The following is a 25702-nucleotide window of genomic DNA, read 5'->3' on the forward strand; positions in this document are numbered from 1 at the left end:
CCTCAACTGCTATTGTCATAGCAACCATAGCAATTACAGTATCAAACTTTAGCAAGTGGTCCAGGAGCAAACTTGGTTGAGCTTGCACCAAAGTATTCAAGTGTATTAATGGGTATTTCTAACTTTGCCTGTAATATCACTGGTTTTATTTCACCAGAAGTGGTTGGAAGTCTTACAGAGCACGGGGTAAGAATAAATGAGCTTTTATAACATTTCAATTAAATCCAATAGCATATTAAACATGCAATTAGCCATTAGTAAAAGTATAAAAATAACTTACAATTTCTTGTAGAATATTCATCATCAATGGGCAATTGTATTCTATATCACGGCTGCCATCGAGGTTTTTGGAATGCTCTTGTATCTTGTATTTGGTTCGTCAGAAAAACAACCATGGGCTGATAATTGAGTCGTTCACTGACTTTCTGAAGTGTCTGTGGCCTCCCAGAGCATTTTTATGTTTTATAATTCATCGTTCTTTTATTTTTAATCACTATAACATTCAATATTTAGAAAATATTTATTAAATTTTTGTTCCAGTACAGTTGTTTTCTTTGCACGCACAGTCGCACACCACGTGCACCGCAGTGCAGCAGCAGTCCAGTATCCACTGACTTGGATATGTGTTTTAGTCACGTGATCTAATTCGGTAACTTTGTGACATTCATTTATACTGACCATACACTTCTTGTAGTCATTTCACCCATTTGCAATCTTCAAAACATTTAAAATTTGTAAACAGAGACAGTAATAAAATATCAATGAATGACTTAAGTCTCGACTTAATTTGTCAAAAAGACAGGTGCATGTCTTGTCAGCAACACTAGGTACATGTCATTGATATCAATGATTAATCCAGGTGCCTTGATCAAATTTACTAAATCATAAAAGCCACTCACTCATGCTATTTAAATCAGTTAAAATAACTGCAAATGTTGGTCAGCCAAGATCTTACAAGCTAAGCCCAAGCATGGCACACATGCAAAATGATGGATATAATGTCAATGACAACCATAGAGGTAAAGAATTGTCATCTTTTTTCTACTATAGAATATTTGCTATATATGTTGATATTTTTAAGTATTTTATACAACACAAACAAACCACTACGTCTGTCTTAAGAGGTCATAGAAAGAAGAATTTGACAAATTAGCACTGGTGAACTATAACCATTTATTTAAAACAGAGGATTTCCGACATTACAAGTTGTCTTTATGTTGTGTTTAGAAACCAAGGTCAATCCAAATCAAATTACTAAATTCACACATCACGTGTCCAGTTTGCCAAGGATATTTAGTTGATGCTACAACAATAACTGAATGTCTACATCAATAACTGAATGTCTGTTAGTATTTCATCAAGTGTTTCACAAACTGCTAGTCCAACACTTATGTTGCCATCATTGGTTAGAGGGTGATTATAACACAATTTTCACACTTGGCTATGTTTTAAGTTTGTAGAAGTTGTATTGTGAAGCATTTTGAGAGAGTTCGTTGTAACTACAAATGTCCACTATGCCATGAGCTTGTGCATAAAACAAATCCTTGGTATAATCTTAAGTAAGGAGAACCATTTAATTTTCATTTAAGTACCAGAGGTGAGCAAAATTTGATCCTATGCTTTTCAACTTCCAGAACCAATTGTGTTCATCAGGACATAGTTAATAAACTGGTACCTGATTTTGCAGAAGGTTAATGTTTTTACCTCAAATTGGTGACATTGATTTTCAATTTACATGCATACCACTTTAATAGATCAATATTTTATTTCATCCTTCTCAGCTGAAGAAAGAAGGCAAATAGTTTTCTACAAAAGCAGGGGACTCGCCATCCCAGACAAAGGTTCGAGAGTGTATTTTCATTCGTTTGTGTTGTTAGATGTCTGATAATTCTAATGATCATAATCCTGATTACTACAGTGATAAAACCAGACATACAGAGACCTCAAATAAATCATACTACAGTTACAAAAGCAGAAAGTACCTACTCTCAATCACACTCACAACAAGTACAAGAAGCACAGAACCTATTGAAAATACACCAGAATACTACATTGAAGATGAGAATGATGATATTACCATGCAACTTGAAATGAAAAGGTTGGTGATCAATACCAAATTCCGTTTATTGAGTGTATGTTACTAATAAAATGGAGACCGTTTTAGTTTTCGCCTTGTTTTTTTTTCATGTTCAGGCTGTTAATTTATTTGCGAGCCATCCTCTTCTTCCGAAGCCATCTTGGAAAACGAAGGAAAGTTAAATGGGACAAGTGAAATAATTTAAATAAAGCACCGCACTGACTCGACTTTAAGAAAATACGTACCTTTTTATAAGCCATCTCAAATAATTTGAGTGACTTCTGTTGTAATTCATTACATCGCTCTTTAATTTCTTCCGCAGAAGAATTCTCGGTGTTTGCTAACACCGCGTGTACTTTGGTAATTTCCTCCTTTAAACTGGCAGCCTAAGCAATACCATATAAAGTAATAAGCAATACCATATAAGGTATTAAGCAATACATATAAGGTATTGTCATGGATTCGGAGATTAGTTAAAGTATTTGAACTGTGTCTCTTATTGTTATAGTATTAATCGATGGTCTTTTTCAAAAAATACGTCAAAAACTAGTAGCTCGTAAATGAATTGTTTTGACTTAGATCACAGCTAAAGTTCACGTTGAAGTGAAACTAACCTCGTCTTGTGGCAACTTATCTTTGAACTCTTCAATTTTCGATTCTGTGTCATGTAAAATGCTTTCAGCATGGTTGACTGCTTCAGTTTTTTCCTAGTGAACGTGTAAAAAACATTGAAAAGGCTGAAGAGAAAACTCTATACAGAGACATTTAACATATGGTTAACGAGTAAACTGTGGCTATCCTTCAGTTCAAGTACAACGTCAGTTCCTTTCGTGCTCACCTTTCTTTCTCTGTCACTTTCTGCATACATTTCAGCTTGTTTAATCATATTTTCAATCTCATCTTTGTTCAAACCACCAGAAGATTGGATGACAACTGTACAAATAATCAAATAATGCAACAGTAACTCTCCAAAACACTATAGCTGTTGAATAAAACATGCACAAAACCAAACAAAACCAAAAAACATGCACACAACAATTGGGGATGAGTGTACAACATAAAATAAATTTAAACAAGGAATGCTGTCAAACATATTAATTAAATGCCTTTAACCCCTCGTTGTCCCCTTTAGCAGATCTTCAACAATCACTGAACCAATTGAACTGTGATTTAAAAAAGATGTGATCCATATTAATGTAGAAATTATAAGTACTTGTATATTAACAAAAAAAAATGAAGAGTGTAAAAATCAGTTAAAACTATTAGTTTTCTTAAAGCCTGACTTTTTCACATAAGTATATTAGTAGTAATCTCTGCTACGCTGACAAGATTTTCGTTGTCATTCAAACCGTTAGCCATGACGTACTTACTCTGTTGTTCTTTTCCAGTTCCCTTATCACGAGCGGACACGTTGACAATGCCATTAGCATCAATGTTGAACGTGACGTTAATTTGTGGTATACCACGTGGTGCAGGTGGGATGCCAACCTAACGTGAACGATGAAGATTAGAAATATCAAATACATTGACGCTGCTCAACAAAAATAAGTATACATTCGTAATGCTCACCAAAGAAAACTGTCCCAAAGTTTTATTATCTGAAGCCATTTCACGTTCACCTTGACAAACCTTAATTTCAACTTGCGTCTGACCATCAGCTGCGGTGGAGAACACCTACAAAGGTATGAAAAGTACAATGCTTAAACTGGATCAAGTCAATGGCAATTGAGCTTCAAAGATACACTGTGATGATTTCAATCACATACGTATGTAGTGTACAAGTGAAATTTGCTATGTTACAGTGGTGTAAATCACAAAGGAATCTTGCTGAATTTAATGGTAAAATACTGAACCTGGCTCTTTTTCGTAGGAATAGTCGTGTTTCTCTCTATGAGCTTGGTAAAGACACCACCAAGCGTCTCAATGCCAAGGGATAAAGGTGTAACATCCAACAGAAGAACATCTTTCACATCACCAGCAAGAACTCCACCTTGAATGGCCGCTCCTAAAGCAACAGCTTCGTCCGGATTCACAGCCTTACTTGGCGAACGACCAAATATCTCCTTCACAAGTTCTTGCACCTAATTGATTTATCAACATTCCTTAGTTCTGCTATGGATCCATTGAAATAAACCAGAGATACAAGGATTGTGAAAGTTTTAAACCAAACACTGCTGTTTGGACACTAATAATTTAGATGAAACTCAAACATCTATCAACAAAAATACCGGTATATAGCTGTGAGATTAACACAAAATATTGGTTCTTTTTACGCATGAAAAACTTTCTACGGCAAAGAACCTATATTTTTGGTTTTATTTTTCCACTTTGACGTCCTCCAAACGTCCACCTTCCTTTAAAGTTTCAAAATAGTTCAGTTATTTCTTTCCATTCAAAACCACAAGAAAAGAGACCAATTTGGGAATATTTCAAAAAAGAAAACAAGAAACAAATTTGCAGTGTGAGGTCTGTGACAGAATGCAATCAGCACAGTACATAGCAAAACCACAGATCTGTGAAAACACATAGAAAACAAGCACACGTTGACTTATGCTGAACTGGACAACTTTCTGGAGTCTACACGTCATATTCATAATTAAGTCAATGTAGCACTACATTGGCATTATTCTTCCTTTTTTTCGAAAAAAATGGACCGAAACTCCACAAACTGAAAACCAGATAAAATTGTGGAGTCACACAGCTCAACACCCGATCAAGTCAAAACAAAATATACAGATTAGGTCAAACTGATACCTTAGGCATCCTTGTCATACCACCAACCAACAACACTTCTCCAATATCTGACATTGTACAGTCAGCGTCCTTCATACATTTTTTACAAGGTTCAACAGTTCTTTGAATCAAATCAGCAACAAGTGACTCGAATTTTGCTCTTGTTAATTTCATGTTCAAGTCCTGGGGTCCTGATGCTCCAATAGTAATGTAAGGTAGATAGATATCCGTCTATAAAGTATGATAGAAGTGAAGTTACTTTTGCAATGTCATTTAAAATAAACTGTTAGGGGATTAATTAATGACTAAACATGCAATCAATCGTTTTTGTGCAAGCAATCAAATCAATTATTGTGTAAACAAACTTGTATCGACGACGATAACTCAATCTTTGCTTTTTCAGCAGCTTCTCTTAATCTTTGAATTGCCATGTTGTCCTTAGTAAGATCAATTCCTGACTAAAATGAGAGCATAATATATTTGATTAGTTAACTTAAGTTATAAAAATCAAGGTACTTGAAAACAATTCTATCATTTCATATTTCAATTTTATTACTGGGCAGATGAAATATTTCATACCTCTCTTTTGAATTCCTTTACAAGATACTGAAGAAGAGCATTATCAAAATCCTCACCACCCAAATAAGTATCACCATTTGTTGCTTTCACTTCAAATACACCCTTTTGGATTTCTAAAATTGACACATCAAATGTACCACCACCAAGATCATAAACAGCTAAGCTAAATAATAAAAGCACATTTCAACATTATTCAATATTATCCAATACTATCCAATATTCAAAATACCAAATAATATTAGCAATACGATAGTAAAGTGATGTGAAATTCTTTTCCACGTATTTCATTTATTGGCATTCATACATATCATTAGTTACCTATGTCTTTTAGTAATTTTAGTCATATATCATTTCATCCAACATACATTTTATCTTCTGCTCTATTCATCCCATAAGCAAGCGCTGCAGCTGTAGAAGTGTTCATGACACGAAGGACATTAAAACCTGCAATCTGGCCCGCATCTTTTGTTGCCTTAAAGAAATAATTCATGGTTATCATAGAAACAGCTATTAAACCTGAAGACTTGAACTTCGACATGACTGATACATGACGATATCTTTGCTTTGACAAATTTTATGTTACCTGTCTTTGAGAATCGTTAAAATACGCAGGTACAGTGACAACTGCATTTTGTACAGTTGTGTTCAAGTAACTTTCAGCAGTTTCTTTCATTTTCATCAAAACAAATGCCCCAATTTGACTTGGTGAGTACATTTTCCCTTGAACATCAAACCAAGCATCACCATTTGATGCCTTTACAATTTTAAATGAAAGGTTTTTCCTGCAAGAAATATATTAAAGGGAAATTCAGTTACAACAAGAAATATTATTTTTCATAAAAACAAGCATATACATACTGATCTTTTTGAACTTCAGAATCATTAAAGGGTCGTCCTATGTATCTTTTTGTTGCATAAAGGGTATTTTGAGGATTGGCCACTGCCTAAAAGTTTACAAATAAATCCATTACTTCGGCACTTTTCTTTGCAATGATTCTGCTGGCTTTATATCAGCAAAGACAATCAATTAAATCAGGCATAAGTCATATAGATTAGGCTAATAAATGTTGCTCATATAAAAGACAGCATTAGTTACAAATCAGAGTCTGTATAAGCACCAATAATGACTTTTCATACCTGTCGTTTTGCCGGTGCTCCAACAAGTCTTTCTCCATCTGATGCAAATGCTACAACTGATGGAGTCGTCCTTGCTCCCTCAGCATTTTCAATCACCTTAGGTGTTTTGCCTTCCATAACAGCAACACATGAGTTTGTTGTACCAAGATCAATGCCACAAACTGCTCCGCGTACATCAGAACTTAAAGTAGGTAGGTGAAATTTTGAACCAATGAAAAACTAGTTGGACTTGTTACACAGCGGGAAAAATTACTTGTTCATTGTACTTTTAACAGCCTAGTTAGCACATTTATAAAGTCATTTGAACATCAAAATTAATGAATTGTATTGATAAAGAGGAAATACAATGGTAAGCTAGTTGTTTTGGTGTTCATCCTTTCAATTTAATATAATTAATTGGTAGTTTTCAAATAAACTTTTTACTTACGCATAAGATCTGAATGGTGCATTATGAGTGGAGATTGTTTGACTCAATGTACTTCTATTAATCTAAAGAAAAATAAAAAAAATCTCAGTTGTCAGCGATGATGTTGAGGCCATACTCCAAGCACACGAAAACAGAACACGTGCATCAAACGCCCATGAAGCCATATTTCAGAATCTATGCAATTTTCCAGCAATTTTTTTCTTACCCTCGAAAACGAACGTTTGATATTTGCACACCGCAAAGTATTGAGAGCGTTCTTTGCTGAAAATCTCGATAAACCCATTGCAAAAGACATGATTTCACGCTGTAAAAATAACCACAGTAGACTTCGGCAATGTTGGTTCTGACGCAATGAGAATTTATGATAGGATATGAACTTGCGTAACCAGTATCACAAACTCGGCCCAGTTTCCCCAGTTGCAACGACTAATTCTGACTCTTTCGTGTTTTATGCAGTGGTTTTATGGCCCACTTGAAAAACGTACATTCTCCAGTTTCACCGTTGTATTAAGAAGCAGAAAGGCAGACACATGTGTTTGTCTTAGTGAAAAATGGATAAATCTATTGCCGTAATACGAACGTGAAAACTCCACTAAGTAGTATGTAGGTACTAAGTGATGACATGTTTATCACATATCGATTGTAGTCACGCTCGCCCCAGGGTGACGTTACAGCTATGAAGTAATTCAATGCAGTACATACTTTACAAACACAGCAAAAGCAGAACTGTTACAGTCCTCGTAGACGACAGTAAAGCATACGAGATTGCGCATTAAAATTGCATGCATGGGCATTTGACCAAAATGTGTTATTGAAGTAGATGGATAGATGATGTAGATGCATAGATGAAGTCTTAAAGATTTTCGTTGTCATTCAAAGCGTTAGCCTGACGTACTTTTCTGTTGTTCTTTCCAGTTCCCTTATCACGAGCGGACACGTTGACAATGCCATTAGCATCAATGTCGAACGTGACGTCAATTTGTGGTATACTACGTGGTGCAGGTGGGATGCCAACCTAACGCGAACGATGACGATTAGAAATATCAAATCCATTGACGTTGTTCAACAAAAATAAGTAAACATTTGTAATACTCACCAAAGAAAACTGTCCCAAAGTTTTATTATCTGCAGCCATAATTTCCACCTGCGTCTGACGATCAGCTGCGGTGGAGAACACCTGCAAATGTACAAAAAGTACAATGCTTAAACTGGATCAAGTCAATGGCAATTGAGCTTCATAGATACACTGCGATGATTTCAATCACATCATACGTATGTAGCGTACAAGTGAAATTTGCTATGTTACAGTGGTGTAAATTGCAAAGGAATCTTGCTGAATTTAATGGTAAAATACTGAGCCTGGCTCTTTTTCGTAGGAATATTCGTGTTTCTATCTACGAGCTTGGTAAAGACACCCCCAAGCGTCTCAATGCCAAGGGATAAAGGTGTAACATCCAACAGAAGAACATCTTTCACATCACCAGCAAGAACTCCACCTTGAATGGCCGCTCCTAAAGCAACAGCTTCGTCCGGATTCACAGCCTTACTTGGCGAACGACCAAATATCTCCTTTACAAGTTCTTGCACCTAATTGATTCATCAACATTCCTTAGTTCTGCTATGGGATCTATTGAAATAAACCAGAGGTACAAGGATTGTGAAAGTTTCAAACAAAACACTGCTGTTTGGACACTAATAATTTAGATGAAGCTCAAACATCTATCAACCAAAATACCGGAATATAGCTGTGAGGTTAAGCAAAAATATTGGTTCTTTTTTATGCATAAAAAACTTTCTACGCTAAAGAACCGATATTTTTGGTTTTATTTTTCCACTTTGACGTTCTCCAAACGTCTTTTGCGCAAATTAATTTAAAAACTTAGAAAATAAAATGCAACTATGAATATGCTTATGCGTAATTTCTACTTTTGCTAATACATTTTGTCCAATGTTGACAACGATCACCGCGCAGAGACGTAACGACGAAAAACCGCTGCTGGACTGCGGCTTCGCATGCATGTACACAATGGCGATCGAACAAGAGGCAAAAATACACACATTTAAGGCATTATTTCTTGAGTTAAATTTGAATTGGAAACCTAGGATTTCGCGAATGAGGTAAGAACAATATACACTTTCACATGAGTGATAGTTGTGTTAACGTCTGACTACTCCTTTAAAGTTTCAAAATAGTTCAGTTCCCTCTTTCCATTCAAAACCACACGAAAAGAGTCCAAATTGGAAATATTTCAAGTTATTAGGTAAGGAATATATTTTTGAACACTTTGTTAGTCATTTTATCAGACATCAGAAACAAAACAATTAAAAAAATTTGTACTTTGAACAAATGTCTCTACTTATATATGGCAAAATTCGTATAAATCAGACGTACCTGTGTCGAGAGGAGTGAAGAACCTGTTCAAATCAGAAATTTGTCAATATACCGTAAAACGTCTTGAGAAAAGTGACGCTACCTGTTCCAATGTAATTGCTTTTAGAATTTGTGAAGCTCCTTATCATAGCAGACGTAGAGTCGCAGTCAAACACTGCAGGTTGCTTTCTAAGATAAAAGAAATGTTGATGAAATAGAACAAATTTTATTCGTTGGCAAATAATTAGTTATGCTACTAGCAACTGTTGCTACCATGCAAGTTTTTAATTAAAACAGTGGATTTCGGTAAATGGACAACTGTTTTTACATTTGTAGTTCACCCATTTGATTTAAACTCTCCGAAATTATGTCTTCTCATTTGTATTTAGCATTTCCTTGACATATAAAATTAGCATATCTTATAAAACTTAAATAGTCTGCAAGTGAAGAATGTCAAGTCACGATAAAACTTTTACGAACATAAATTATTCGTAATGACAGGAGCAATACATGCGGTCGTTTCCACAAGAACTAGCTAATGCAAGCCTGAAAATTCAACTAACAATCTTATATTCTATAATAATAAATTACGTCAAAATGGTTTCCATCTTAGTTTTCAGGGTGTTCGCCTCGAAACACTGCTTATTCTTTCACTTTAATATAATAGTGTAAGAAATAAATCAAATTCGTATTCTTTTCTTCCCCGAATGACAACTGACAAATTTGCACTATATAAAATAAAAACAATAAAACGCCTGCGTTGATTGGTTGATAGCTGGCCTCATCAATTAAATCAATCAAAGAGTATTTGCAGATGAATCATCAATACATGTTATAGGAAATATTTAAACCTTTGCTTTGAATTTATCTTTATTACATTATTGTTAGTTTATAAAAGAAACATAAAGATGTTTTTACCCTGATCTGCTTTCGAGTACTCCCAAAGGTCTCCTCGGTTTTAACATTTCCACAATAAACATCTTTTATTTCTTAATTGAACATCTGCAAATCATGCAAAGTACACCGAACGGAAAAATTTGTTTCCTCCTTAGAAACGTACGTCAACTTGAAACCTCCACAGCAGCAAACGTGACTATGGCACTTTAATAAGTTGCCACAAAATGAAAATTTTGCTGATTCAATAGTGTTTTTATTGAATAGTGAACACAAAAGGTCTGTCCATAAGCTAAGAGAGGACGAAAAAGTAGTGCGGCAAAAACCTGGGCCTTTTTTATCGAACACAAACACTAATTATGTTGGTCCTAGCAGCTCCAATTCTTAAGACATAAATGACTTGAATATGGAGCCAAAGAGTTTGGACAACTATATATATATGATAAAATGGTCGAATAAGACATATATAATTAATTGGAACAAAATAAGCATAATCCGTAAAAGGGCATCTTGTAACCTCAAATAGTGTAACCTAGTGTAACTCATAATGTAACCACAAAGTTATAAAACAAACAATTACGCTGCAATATTTCGGTTTTATTTAAAAACCATCATCAGAAAGAATGACATATTTACAAGTTGCCAGTTAATTGTACATATATATACATAGTATGTATATATATACAGGTGTTCCGCAGGGGCGGATCTAGAGTATGTCAAATCCGTCGCGCGACTGATGTTTGAAATTCAAAAATTACCTATTCATATTAATTAAAAATTCATTAATTATTCTTATTTTCTTATCGCATTTACTTCGTGATAAAAATCCCGCATTATTTATTATTGAAAACTAATGACTAATCCAATGAATATCTCGTTGGTAACCAGATCAGTTGAATTTTAATTGACCTGGAATAACCGACTGATAAGCGGGGTGGCTTGACTGGTTCGACGGATAAAGGAGTCTATGAACGTCAAAACGCTTATTTTATTGGTCAATAGCCAGATCAGTGGACACTCTGGAATGGTCTCGACTGATAATAAGGGTGGCCGGACGTATAAGGAGTCAATTGCTATCTTACAATTGGTTCATTTGAATTTTGCTTTATTGTGATTGGTTTGACGGATTTCGACTGATAGCCAACTGAACTAACATAGTCAAGCTCACTGTCTGAATTGAATGTTTGATCGTTTTATAGTAATTTTTATAAGCATGATAGAAACTAAACTACAATCAGATGGAATTTATGGAAATCTTTACAAATTCATATATTGACATGAATGCTGCTGTCCAAAATGTGAATTTTTCAAGAGGGTGGAAATTTATGGATAAATTTTAAATGCTTGGCAAAGACGATCTCGCGAGCGACATTTCAGTCATTGATGTTCAAAGAAAGCCAACATTGTTTTGAGTTTTATCAGCAGAAATTTACATCCAAAATCGTAAGTAAAGGACAAGTGAAGTGTATGCATGAATGTAATATATCAAAGTCAATTATGCGAGTGTGTGATGCGATTTATGTCAATATGGCGTATGGTAAGCAGATTGATGCTTCTAAAATTGTTGTTGCCAAAGGACTTTTAGCTATGATTTCTTTAGTGCTTGGGGAATCGTGGCCGTTATACGGCAGCGAAATCCTACATTCCTGCAAATATATTTCAATGGACAAAAAATCTGTAGCCATAAGGCGCCATACTATTATTTACTTTATCATAAACAAATGTTTGGGGTTTTCAGTTTATGATCATTGATCATTCAATCATTGGACAGTTATACTACATATTGTTTAAGATTTGAGAAAACTAACATTGATTACATGAGAAGCTGTTTACTATAACCTGTGATTTTGAGTCTTCTGATCCATGAAGCTTTTTATTTTGACAATTTGACTGGAATGGTATTAAACCTGAGTATTTCACATACATGGAATGTTGTCCCATGTCACATATTGTCCCCTTTTCTAACTGAACACCTCATGTAGAGATGTAAAGGTCTGTCAATCTCGGCTCATACCAGATTGTTTGCCATAAATTCCAAAGGGCTATTGATGTATGAAAAGCATTTTCTATAAAGTAAAAATGTCTTTCTATGTATGCAGATAAACCTTGAAATTTGGCAAAACAGCAAAGTATTTTTCATGATCACTAGGTAAATTTTCTGATGATCATTATAATTTCTAAACTAAATTATTTCTGATTTACATTTAAACAAGCTTTGATCATATGAAAGGATATTTATCATAACCAGTAAGCATGACACATGAACCAATTTTAACATTCATGTAATTATATAATTAAAGACATGTTGGTTACATTCTGTTTGTATTTGCAAATACAATGCTACTAGTGATTGCTATATAGCACACCTTGCATATACTTACAGGAGATAATAGTCTAGTGAAATGCCTAATAAACATTTATGGCATTAAGCTGTCCTTAACTGCAAATTTTCACTCTGATAATTTTTCCTTAACCTTTGGCAGAAAAAAATTTTGAGTTTTTTCTCAAAAGGTGAATTTGCTGGCACTGATGTTGAGATGGGTAAAGGGTTACAATAAACTTGCATGGTTTGAAGTCTGAGCTTTTCTATATCTATGAACTGTCACTTGTAGTACCAAATTTCTAACTTAACTAAATTCATTACATAGAGGTTTGAATGGGGGTCTCTAGGGGGTCTATGCCTGACAACTTGGTAGAAATTTTTAAAGACTATATCTGTTTTTAAATGGCATTATTGTAAAATAAATTTTACGTTCCTAGACATGCTAATGAGCCATATATTTGGCATGATAATGAGCCTAAATGTTTGGCAAAACATTCAAGTATTGTTCACTTCATTTTTTTTTTTGAAAAAAACGTAAGCAAAATGTTTTGTTTTTACGCAAAAACGATGCCCACAAATACATTTTGTATTGCTCTAAAACGCTGAAAATGGCATTTTCAAGGCTCTGAAATTCAAAATTTCTCAGGGGAGAATGCCTCAGACCCCCCCAGGTGCGTAGCGCCTTCGACGTTTTATGACTGATGTTTGAAAAATCCTAGATCCGCCCCTGGTGTTCCGTTACAATACGAGAAAATTTAGGGGCTGTTTACATCCCGGGTAGCCGGGATTCAGCCAAGCGTCAAATGATTTTCGCAAATGGAAAAGATTTAATACTTATCATCAGATGAATGTTCTTTAGCACTTTCACAATATTCTGATTTAATAACTATACGCATAACATTCAAAATCGAACAACAAATTTGGCCTTATTTGAGATATACAGCAGGCATTACTTGCGGCGCTTAACAAACAGTTGTAATTTTTACGCTTGAAGTTTAGACTCTTTTTAATGCGTCGAAATGATTTTACGCCTCACTGAACCCGGTTAGCCGGGATCATGTAAACAGCCCCTTATTGGCTAGACTTACGATTGTTAATTATCGAAACCCAAATGTTGTTCTAATTGTTGCTATAAGTTTAGAGAAACGTGTGAAATCCTTGCTAGTTTAATTCTAAACTTGATCCCAAATTCAGTTAGCAATAACTCTAAAATTTTAAATTCTTAAAAAATGTGTTTCGCGTGAATTGTCGTGTATGACAACATAAGTTTTCAATATTTAATGATAGAGATTACGATAAGATCTTCATCTTCAATGCGAGAACTGAAGCCTTAATTTTTAATTTTTTGGGGAAAGTTTTTAGAATTTAGTTCCCCCTGACAGTCGAAATGCCAAGGCCCTTATATCGGAGACACTCAGTTAAACCCTGGTCCTTCAAACTTTAGTGGGAAGGTTGTCTTAAAAAATAGTAACCACGAGGTTGATAAATGATAAATTAATCAGCTGAATTTATAAATAATTTATTAATGCAAACTTATACTTTGTAGATTTTACCATTTTGTACAGCGTGTATCAAAAAATTCCAATTCAAATTTGGGGTTCAATAACACAGAATATATTTGAAAAAGTCGTTTGGTTTTTGAACCTTTGTTAAGTCTATTTATTTACCTTTCAAAAGACATGTTGTACGAATCTTTCAGTTGCGAAATGAAGGAGTATTTCTTTACAAATAAAGTTCATAAAAATCACAATTTTCCGCCATTGGGAATTCCATTTTTTTTCTTTCAAATTTACTCCCATATTGCTTTCAAATGCTAATCATCACTCCAGACTTAATGCAAACTTCTTCTTGTATTGTACACTTTACAAACGCTGTGGCTCCAATTAAGAATGGCAGAAGGCACATTTCTTGTGAAAACGTTTTTTTGAAACCGGTAGCTCACAAAAAACACGCAACACGTTCAAACAAAGATTTCCAGAACGACAAACTTTGGCCTCAGTATCATTTGGTACACTGGTAAAACGTGCGTAAATTTGAGCAGAATGGAACAAGCCTAAATCGTAATAAAATTATGTAAATTTTATTCGAAAACGAGTTCTTAAATGCTAAATTGCATTATCTTTTGTCTTAACGTCTCATTTTAAGTTCCATTAGCGGAAAAATCTTATTTCAAGCAACAAATTTGAACAGAAGACTGCGTGGTTAATTTAGATAGAATCGTCAGTAAAGGGTTATAAACAGAAGCCTTCAAGAATTTAAGGTTTTGCAAATGCTTGTCCCTTGCCTAATGCCAGCAACATTATTCGTTTGAATTCTTCTGGATTTTCCATATGACAGACAGGAAAAGTGATGGTCTGGGCACAAGCGCTGACTATAGGGAAGTAAATAGTATGGTGAGGTTCTTTTCCAAGCAATCATGATCGAAGTTAACTAATACAGAAAGCTTCTGGCCATCTTATGGTTAATGCTTTTGACCCGTAAGCAAACCCAAGACTGCACTTGTGGAAATATCAGCAGTTTGACTGCGCTTGCATTCGTTCCATTCATCAGTGCTTTCAATGTCATCCCATGCCACTTCTTCATCGAAGCCTGCAATAACCTCATCTTCGGTCGACATTATGAAATCGTGAAAGTTGTCAAACACAGCTTCCTCTTTGGTTCTTCGACTTGAACCTTGCTCGGAGTAATGTGGGTAGAGAGTGGAAACAACAAAATTGGCATCGACTTTGTTTTGCTAACAGATGAATAAATTTTTGCCTATTTCAGTATTATCTTCCAAAGCCTTGCAAAGACCAAATAACTCTATCCCTTTCTTAAATTCCTCAAGATATACCATTCGCCGACTAACTATGTTAACCCGAACAGTGCCAATGATGTCCCTGATATGTTCCTTATCAATTATTCCACTATACCAATGGTCAATAATCAGTCTACTGTAACTCATGTTACAACTGTGGTGCTTCGTAAAAGCCAAGGATTTCCTTGTACTCATACCCACAACTAAAATAGCAATTTATAGACGCTTCCTCATTGAATTCTTCTCTAAGCTCTTCAGTAGACGACTCGCTGTTTTCAGATTGCAAATCTTAAAATATATATGACTGTTCAAGCAATGTTCGAATTTCCTCTCCTGCATAAATGCGGTCCAAAAACATTTTCATTCATCCTCAAGATATACCATTCGCCGACTAATTATGTTAACACGTACAGTGCCAATGATGTCCCTGATATGTTCCTTATCAATCATTCCACTATATCCATGGTCAATAACAACATCTTGAGATGTCAATGGGTCATTTTCTATCTGTTGTAAAAGTTCAGAGTTCTTCATTGTGAAGTGATCATCAGTAAGTTTATTGAGATCAACAGGTTTGGTAAAAAGGTTGTAAACAGATTAATGGAAAAAATCTGGTGGTGGTCCACCTTGCACAAACACTTACGGCAGCTATTTTGCCAACAGTAAAAAAGTGCCATTGTGCACATTAAGCATAGAGTCTGTGGGACATCCACCAGGAAACAACTCTTCTTTAATAGCATGAACTGCCAAAGTCAAAAATTCTTTGGATATTGCACCGCTATCTGTACCACATTCTCCTGAGAATTGCACAACCAATTTATGTTTAGGTGAAATTTTTGCAGCTCTTTTCCATATATTGATAATTCTTGTCAAAGAGGTGCCTCTCCTGATAATGATGAAGAATTGCTCGGTGTCATCAACAGCTTTGCTTAAATGGTTCACAAAACTTTCACTGGTAGGCAATTGTGTGTGCCTTGGGGAGAACTGGTCTGGACGTACGTACTCCTCGTCCAGACTTGTCTGGATTTTATAGCTATCATCTCATCATCACCTATTACACATTGTTTCTTTGCTACTGGTTCGAATGAGCATAGATCGCAATCGTTGAGGTCATCAAGACTCTCTGGTTCTTCATCTTGACTGATATCATGATTCTCACTTTCTTCAAAATCGCTTTCAGTACACAAGTACTAAAAGCTTTTAGTCCGGTGCCGCCGGCAGGCCCGGGGGAGGTGGTTGCTGTTTTCCATCTTCCCTCAGAATGGTACATCAGATTTACCTCCATGAAAATATGTAAGTGATCTTGGATAAAAGAAAAGTAGGAATTGATATGTTCTCTGTAAATCAATAAAATTTGTTCTTTAGTTTCTAGTGAGTGGTAGCTAAATAACTGAACTTCATTAATAAAATTGCGTCAATTGCTGTTTTCCTAGTTATATACCTTTGTGTTCAGCAGAATAAATACACTCAGGGCAAGTGAAGGTTTCATCCTCTAAGCACTTATGCAACCACTAGCTGAACTGTAAACACCAGCCCTCAAAATCTCACTTTCACAACCACATTGTGGGCAACTCTGTTTATGTGCCACACCAGCACCGTATCTGTCTTTAATCACTACAATTGTGAGTGAAAAGGTATTCTTTCATTTTTTACAACTAGATTTTTACAACTCCTCAATATTTAACATATTTAGCGGTTAAATATCTCTGGTGTATTTAGGCTTTGATCATGAGAGTAGTGATAATAATGATTTTGTTTTACTTTCAACCTTTTAAAATAAAATCAACCTTTTTAGATAAACTTTCTATAAGAAATAAACATTTTAAAATTATATCAACAAGTGTAAATTAACGTAGTCTCAGTTATACATACTTGGAACTAAGCGCGGGCAACATTAATCTCGAAATGCAACGAATTTTGTAACGAGTTTCTCGAGGGAGTGAAGAGTAATTATCCTCTGCATATCAATTCCGATTGGACAAATAACATCACGTTTTGAACGATCTAGTCGATGGTGCACTGCTATAGCGTCGGCACCAATGAATTTAGACACTCATTTAGCCAGAAGTTGTAAAAGAGCCTAAGTTCTTGAAGGCAACCTGGGAATCGGGAAACTTAGGAGTAGGAAAACCATTTTAAGGAAACTGAAAAATCATTGAGCATACAAGATTCAACCATGTTGAAATTTGTGTTAAAAAAGAATTGACTCATGTCAACAAATTGGTTTATTTTTTATTATTTTCGACGTCCTTTATATCCACAACGACATTAATATAAGTAACAATAATTCAAAAGAAAAATGCATTCTTTCTGCATAACATTTTTCTCACCAGAGCTGTGTGATAACTTAATCGTGATGAATAAGAAGCATCCTGCAGGGAGTCAACGAGCTCTTCTTAAATTCATACTTTGTGTTGCACATGAAAAAATTTAAAAAACGTTTTTGATGTTTTTAAATCCATCTATTTACAATTAACATTGGTACTAAGATGTTTGAAATGATTTGAGGTAGTTCAAAAAAATGGTTATTTACAATTATGCGTCACAAGTAGCAACATAAGTAAGAGTCCTATACAATGCCAATGCTTCCTCCCAGTTTGTTGGTTGTGAAAGTGCAAGTGTTGTTCTTGCGTAATCAAAATACTCTTGGTACTCATTCAATACTTGCTGAAGTAAAATATGTTGTTCGACGTATACGATTTCTTCGTTTGGAACTTTCAAAATCAAATTCTCGACCCCATTGTGCTGCTCTGGGAGAAAAAAAGTGAATTCAGTCTTCCGGAAACGGTGTCATGTCTTGACCTTATTCCAATGATTCTTGATAAAATTAAGATGCCTCTGTAAAACGTCAGCGAAGCAGTAACATAGGCATTCCATGTGAAGTTCACTTGATGTATCCAAAATTTCCTGTGACTCCATATCAGCAAAGAAATTTCTCCACCAAACTGCATGAAGTCTACCATAATACGACCACCAACCTTCAATACGCTGATTTTGCGGTGAAGCAACATAATTGTGAGCATCAATCGTCTGTCTAAAATAAAACTGACTAGAAGCCACTAACCCATTTTCAGTCCCTAAATCACTTATTAGTTTAACTGGACAGCCTTCAAATTCTCTAATCGCTGTGACAAACATGCGTGCAACATTGTCAGGTAAGTTGTTGGAACGGGTGATGTTAAGCCAAAGTATCTTCCTACTGAACCATCAATGGCGTCATGAATTGGAAATCCCCAAGGCTTTAATTTATCATATCCGTCAAGGTGCCATGATTGATTACGTCGAGGATTTTTATATACTCTTCTTTTAAGACGATGTTTCCTTCGAAGCTCTGTTCCTTCTGGATCCATTGTTTTAAGCAAGTTTTGTACAATGGCTCTTGGAACGTTCAGTCCTTCCATTTACAGACAATGCCAAACCGCTTTGTAGCCCATGGAATTCTCTGGACCAATAACTAGCTCTCTTATTCTTGTCAGAACCCTCTGAAATGTATTATCGAAGTTGGGATAATCTTTTACATGCCGACGCTGAAGACCATAATCTTTCAAGCGTCTGAGAAGTCTACTGTAACTCATGTTACAACTGTGGTGCTTCGATAAAAAGCCAAGGATTTCATTGTACTCATACCCACAACTAAAATAGTAATTTATAGTCGCTTTCTCATTGAATTCTTCTCTAAGCTCTTCAGTAAACTACTCACTGTTTTCAGATTGCAAATCTTAAAATATATATGACTGTTCAAGCAATGTTCGAATTTCCTCTCCTGTATAAATGCGGTCCAAAAACATTTTCATTTACTTGAAACTCTTGAGATGTTAACTAACCTTCTTTTTACATTAGGACGAAAAACTTGAGGATAAGGAGTAGCATTGATTTGAGGGCACATTCAAGTGTGCTTTGCATGTTTATGTCAGAATTCTTTTGGTTTTACGCGAATGTTTTACTTTTGACAGAAGTCTTATGATTTTGACTACTATGTTTTGCTTTTGACATAAATATTTTGGTTTTGACACAAATGCTTTGCTTTTCGCGTAAATGCAATTAAAATTTGACTCGAATTATTTGCTGAGGTGAAAATTTCGGGCTACCGTTATGTTACATTTCAATAATCGGAATTGAAAGAATTGCCAGCGAGAAAAATTTTTGAAATTTAATTGTCTGCAGCAAACACGTGGTATACTGTATTGGTGTAAAATCATAAAAATCTCCAAACCTCGCCGATTCTCCGTTCAAACTGTGGTTTGTCCCAATTATAATAATAATAACATTGATAAGCGTATACTGTGCTAAAACAGTACAGCTCCAAGCATTGTCAATAAAACCAGAACAATAAACAATAATGTAAAATATATGCATTTATAAAAATAAAAGAATTTCTTGAGTAATAAATTATTCAAAAACAACACAAGGGACAAAGCTAAGTATAAATAGCCGTTAATGATCAAAATAAATTCAAAACTTTACCTGAATCATTATTACTTTCAACTGTTATTCTGGTTACTGGACGTCGAAGCGGAAGAGGTCGATGGCGCACCTGAAATGTTGAAAACAAACAAAGAAACGCAAATAAACTTTAAATTATATTAAAATATGAAACATCATCAGCAGAAACTCACAGAAACCACACTTCGAACAAATTCCAAGTGCTTGCGACCTCTTGTCCACAGTTTGAGCAAAACTTTCTTACAAAGCAAAGATAAACAACGATCACGGCTACGCGATGGCAATATGGCGATGATTTGGTATTTGATCTTGTACTTCCACCGAGATAGCACTTCCGCCGTGACCCGTGGAATTTTGTTTATTGCCGTGGAGTTTTGTTTATTGCCGTGTAGTTTTGTTTATTGCCGTGAAGTTTTGTTTATTGCCGTGAAGTTTTGTTTATTGTCAAATGGTAAGACGATAACAATTTATGACAATCTACAAAAAGTTATGTACTTCGCTAAGTCCTGCGCATCTAAAATATTTTCAATTTTGAATTTAACATTGAGCAGTTGATCAAAAATGAATTCTGAAGGTGAAATTGAGGAGGAAAACCAAAATGACTTAACGAAGCTTCTCACGGAGGAATCTTACCAACCATCGAAAAAACTTCATGACAAAATGGATAGATTTTTATCTCCACAATCGGATGGCGAGGCACACCACGATGAAGAAATTGAACTTTGGTAAGAACATGCTTATTGTATAATTTATTCAGGATAAACGAAATCGTTAGTTTGATAGCTTAAAAACTTGCTACTTCCAACGGAAGACTTTCGTCATTAGGTATTATTTATATCCATGTTCTATTCGTCCATTCACATTCGCCATCAGTGAAGTAGACTCGAGTTGAACTGTGTCCCACGAAGCGTGCTTTTTATCAACAAAATTTTCACTTTCTCTATTCATCTACACAATTAAAGCGCTTAGAATCCAATAGAAAATAACTTGATGGTTGATTAACAGCTGAGCATGCGCTGAACCTTTCTTATCCCATCAAACCCTTCCATCCACATGTAATAACACAATCGTTTCACCCGTTTCAACAGTGAAATAAGTGACGGAGAAGCGACAACGCAAACTAGGATATCAAGACCAGTCACTGGGATACGGATATTTTAAGCAATCCCTAAGCGTTTCATAATTTTAGTTATGATTGCACTGGCTAATTTCAACATGTATTGCATAAGGATGTGTGTGAACGTGACCATTGTAGCAATGACGCACGGAGAAGATGACCAGCATAACACAACGGAATCTCGTTTATCAAGAGACGAGGTAAGAAAAGAATGCAATGCCGTCTCTTATCCATACGTACATATAGATGAGAAGCTAAAGTTTAGATTTAGACTTCAAATTCGACTTCTTGTTTACTGCTTCAGTTTTTCATCACAGCTTTGGTAATTTTGATTTTCCTTCGCAAATGATACAGTATGTGGCGGCGGTATTGTACGCTGGTAATTGATAAACAGCCAAGTACGTTAGTATGTGGCGGCGGTATTGTACGCTGGTAGTTGATACACAGCCAATTACGTTAGTATGTGGCGGCGGTATTGTACGCTCGTAGTTAACACACAGCCAAGTACGTTAGTATTTGGCAGCATGATTGTACGCTGGTAGTTGATACACAGCCAAGTACGTTAGTATGTGGCGGCGGTATTGTACGCTGGTAGTTGATACACAGCCAAGTACGTTTGTAATTCATCTAATAGTCTGTGAAAGTCAGGAAATTTTACAAAGCATTACGGTAAAAACCACGGACTAATGTCCCATTTATCTCTTTAAGGAGCCAGAATTCCACTGGAGCACACAACTTCAAGGTAAGTCGTCTTCGTTGAATGCACGTGAAAATATATCTGCTGTGGGTAATTGGAGTTTTGTGCACAGATAAATACAATACAGGAGGGGAGGTTGTGTAAAGAAAAGTAGAAGTGCACAAGAATGGAATGATTTGCTTCAGATCTTAACATTGTGTGGTGGCGAACAATCTATTTGACCTCGTGACAATGTCGCGGAATCATTCGTATGTTGTAATAAGAAATTACTTTTGAAGTTTACTAAATTCATCTAATATTGCTTATGGCAGTACTCTAATGCCGCCAGCATGTATTAGCACCATGTAATAAAATGTCATATCAGATGCAATCAACTGGTAACAATGATAGACGTTTGCAGGTACAACTCTGGCGTCCCTTTACTGGAGCTATACTGCTCTTCAAATACCGGCAAGATTGCTTTGCGCAAAGTATGGCAGTTCATTTCTACTTGGTATTGCAATTTTTGGCTCCTCGGTTCTTACGCTTTTCACACCACTGATCGTTAGGGCGAACGTCAGTGCCTTCATAGTACTACGGGTACTGGAAGGTGCATTCTTGGTAAGGTATAACTTTTTAGCTTTATGAAAGCTTATTTGATAGTGTGTAGCAAACTATAGAGATGAGATTTTAGTCGTTGAATGTGCTATATATACCTTTAAATTGCGACGACTTTAGTCAGTTTTATTCCACAAAACAATTCAGCATGCACATGATAAGATAGTTTTATCTTAAGCAAAATTCCATTCAAGTTTTCATAGTCACTCACTAAATGCGTTTTAAACATAGTTAATGCTGGGGCATTTATGTGAAAGTGTGTAGATAGCCACGAGAATATCCGCTAAAATTTTTCGTCAATTGTTTGGCCTAAATGTACGACAATCATTAAGTCCAATCGAAAATTGCTCGATTAACCTGGTTTGTCTAACAATTTGGCTGCCCTCCTTGCTTGGTAAGCCTATGGAAGTAGCAAGAAATTTTTTTGCATGTTTGTTGACGTAGATTGTCCAGGTTAGTTGAGTCTCGAGAAGGAATGTTGATGTTGATGTTGACTGTGACAGCACTTGAAGATGATCACCGCTAAGGTTTTTTGAAACGTCAGTCAACACCACCAAGAACAGTTCTTCCCAGGACTTTACTAACCTGGATGATCTACGTGTACAAACATGTAACGATACTCCCGGGTTCAAACCATTCATTTTATGAAGAAAAATCTCGATATTTACATGAAGTTGTACATGATGTGATTTTTTTTCCACAGGGTTTGGTGGCGAGTTCAAGCATTGATTTAATAAGCAAATGGTCACCTATTTACGAAAGGAGTATTTTCGTCACCTTTTCATATGCAGGTGATTGAATGATCGTAATTTATGAAGTCATTTATGTTGTACATAAATGCTTTCGTAAGATACATATAAAGTATGTGCATCTGATAAATCAATATAATTTTCAATATTATATTAATTTGCAGCGCTAGCTGGTGAAATTGCACGCGCAACGGAGCTTTAGTTACGTACTTTCGAAATTTGTGATTTCGTCAAAAACATTTAAAGCGCTGTTTTATGAGTAGATTTTGATTTCTACATCTTGCATAAACAAACGTCGTCAACAATTTAAAAACTTACCCATGATCCTCTCATGCAGGTCTTCTGTGGGGAACAGTTTTTGCGAACTCAATAAGTGGTCTTCTGGCCGGTAGTTCATACGGATGGCCGTCCGTTTTTTACTTCTTTGGTAAGTTTTCGTTCATCGCTTCTTCAAGGATCTAATGAAAATAAATCATTACGTCATAAATTTATAAAACAATTATCAGAGAATACTAGCATACAGAAGATAATCTTTTATTGCTTTCGTTCAAGTGCCTTAAAACGCCAGTCATACAGTGCAGAAAACAGGGAAAATCCCCTTGCGTGGCAGATATTTCATTAGAATATTTTTTCAGCCATTTCGATGGAAGGGGGAATTGCCTGTGTTTTCAACACTGCCTGTTGAATCATGACGTATTTCGCAAAAACAAAAACAACTGAAGATAACAAAAGTGATGATTACTTAGCAAACCAAGTTAAAAAGTTGCTCTAGCTGTTGCACCTAAACGAGAAAATATTTTTTCATTTTTTCATTTGTTGAAGGAGCTCAAGGAGTCCTCTGGTATTTATGTTGGCTGTATCTGGGGGTGGAACAACCAGCCGATCATCCTACTATATCTCGTTCTGAGATACAAAAGATTGGAAAACACTGGACAACTAAAGTAAATATCTTAAAATGACTGAACAATATTATTTAAATTTAAATATTTATTTTATTTTCTTTATTTATTTATCATATTCTGTTTCTTCATTCACTAGACAACATAAATTGACGTGACACAATACAATACATGTTGTGGAACTAATTGGTTCCAAAGTATGACAGATCAAAAAAGTACTACTTATCTGCAACACAACATATTTATTTTATTTTCTTTATTTATCATATTCTATTTGTTTATTCACTTGACAACATAAAACAGTGTAAGTAGTGAAACTAATTGGTTCCAAAGTATGACAGATCGAAAAGAACTATTTATCTGTAACATAACAGTTCATATGTGTGTATTTACAGTTGAAATTTCGTGAAATTCCATGGAGACATATGCTCACATCGATAAGAGTTTGGGCGATCATACTTCCCGTCTTCATGGATTGTTGGTGTTTCTACACATTTATGTTTTCACTTCCAAGCTATCTCAGCGATGTTCATAAACTAGATATAACAACGGTTCGTGGATTTTTTATGAAAATTGAATTCATTGAAAGCATGATGTTAATGCAAAAATCATGATCATGTAGATGTTACGGTAGTTTATACATAGCGCCCCTTTCAAAGGAACAAAAATGTTTATTGAATTGGTACTAATGTGAGTAATGTGTAGTTTTTAAGCTATACATTACATAACCTATACATTATACAAGTTTTTAATTATATAAAAAGGAGAAAACAGCTAATCCACCAATCAGCTTCCATCTGTATTATTGATCTCTATGTTCAGGCTGAATGTATAAATAAACAAAGAACTGAACAAATGTACTTTAAACCACTTTTAACAAAGATGTATTAATGGAAATTTAAACCTAGCAACGCTATTTGTAATGCTATGACTTAAAGGAATGCAACAATCCACATCTGTTTCACAACCCACAGTTGTCTAAACCAATAACAAAGGATTTCATATAAATGCTAGCTTTGCAAAAATCAGTTACATCTCCAAGCAAATTTAGGCTACCCACATGTATGCTCTGTGTACCTATTTTTTAAATTTCCTTTTTTCAAGAAAATAACCTTCTATTATAACCTCAATTAAATTGTTTTGTCATAAGCTCAAATGGTTGGAAATAAGACCTACGCATGCAATAAATTGAACAAAAACAAGTTGTAAGATAAGATTAATGAGAAGAGTAAATGAAAATGATTTGAAAAACATCATGAACTTATATCATTGTTTTTTTTTTCTTATACAGATTGGTTTCACTAGTTCCATTCCTTATGTAGTAGCAGGACTTCTCACACCTGCATGGGGATTTTTCATAGATATGTTGAGAAAACGAAAATATTTAAGCACAACAAATGCCAGAAAACTCTCTTATTTGTTTGGTAAGATTTATTTTACCACATGCTTTGTTATAAGTTTGCAATCATAATAATTAATATGACTCTCTTAAAAAGTGTTGACTCTTGCGAGAAGTGGTTGAGGGAACGAGAATAAAATGTTGCATAAACCATCATTATGAGAAGTAACTTTATTGCTTAATATTATACCAACATCATTTCTAAGCTTTATTTAAAATAAATTTTACTCACCCCCTTAGCAGTTGTACTAAAATGGACATGAAACTTCATGGTAACATAATGTTGATTTTAACTTTCTTCTGAAAGAAGTTTGGAACATTCATTTGAACATTAGAATATTCCTACAAACTTTCAAGTGTTTTCTTTTTAGTTGCATGTTCAAAACTTACGGAAGATAATCTGATTAGTCAATATCTATATATGTTAGCCAATCAGATCATTTTCTGTAAGTTTGAAGATGCA

At 35.1% G+C, this 25702-nt stretch overlaps 2 protein-coding genes across 3 annotated transcripts in view; one reads left to right on the forward strand and one right to left on the reverse strand.

Annotated features, from left to right (window-relative positions):
* LOC124444239 (vesicular glutamate transporter 1-like) overlaps positions 1 to 25702 on the forward strand; it is a 33525-nt gene that overhangs the window by 7105 nt on the left and 718 nt on the right. Inside the window, exons 7-10 of the mRNA XM_046994827.1 lie at positions 23279 to 23368; positions 23764 to 23882; positions 24236 to 24391; positions 25132 to 25264. Coding sequence (XP_046850783.1) covers positions 23279 to 23368; positions 23764 to 23882; positions 24236 to 24391; positions 25132 to 25264 — 498 coding nt within the window. The remainder of the gene's footprint in view (positions 1 to 23278; positions 23369 to 23763; positions 23883 to 24235; positions 24392 to 25131; positions 25265 to 25702) is intronic.
* Positions 1865 to 10615, reverse strand: LOC124444233 (stress-70 protein, mitochondrial-like). Of its 2 annotated transcripts, XM_046994819.1 has the most exons (20): positions 10243 to 10613; positions 9428 to 9513; positions 9346 to 9368; positions 8050 to 8130; positions 7849 to 7968; positions 6954 to 7015; positions 6527 to 6707; positions 6248 to 6333; positions 5973 to 6171; positions 5755 to 5861; positions 5390 to 5552; positions 5176 to 5268; positions 4832 to 5041; positions 3931 to 4158; positions 3647 to 3751; positions 3448 to 3565; positions 2916 to 3010; positions 2692 to 2784; positions 2323 to 2463; positions 1865 to 2236 (listed from the first exon to the last, which is right to left on the reverse strand). In XM_046994819.1, exons 1-20 carry the CDS (start codon positions 10302 to 10304, stop codon positions 2198 to 2200), a joined length of 2292 nt encoding a protein of 763 aa, XP_046850775.1. In that variant the 5' UTR covers positions 10305 to 10613; the 3' UTR covers positions 1865 to 2197. The 2 variants fall into 2 exon arrangements, with proteins under 2 accessions (XP_046850775.1, XP_046850776.1); XM_046994820.1 differs by lacking the exon at positions 3647 to 3751 and having other exon boundaries at positions 3448 to 3479; positions 4034 to 4158; positions 10243 to 10615.

This window comes from Xenia sp. Carnegie-2017, unplaced genomic scaffold (assembly GCF_021976095.1).
Source record: "Xenia sp. Carnegie-2017 unplaced genomic scaffold, XeniaSp_v1 HiC_scaffold_21, whole genome shotgun sequence".
Lineage (NCBI taxonomy): Eukaryota > Metazoa > Cnidaria > Anthozoa > Malacalcyonacea > Xeniidae > Xenia > Xenia sp. Carnegie-2017.

Excerpts from the sequence above, each read along its gene's own strand:
- LOC124444233 (XM_046994819.1), bottom strand. The coding sequence starts at position 10,304 with ATGTTTATTGTGGAAATGTTAAAACCGAGGAGACCTTTGGGAGTACTC. Across the intron at positions 6,708-6,953 it reads GCACCATTCAGATCTTATGC|TTCTGATGTACGCGGAGCAG; the intron begins GTAAGTAAAAAG and ends ACCTACTTTAAG. Across the intron at positions 5,042-5,175 it reads AGTTATCGTCGTCGATACAA|ACGGATATCTATCTACCTTA; the intron begins GTTTGTTTACAC and ends CATACTTTATAG.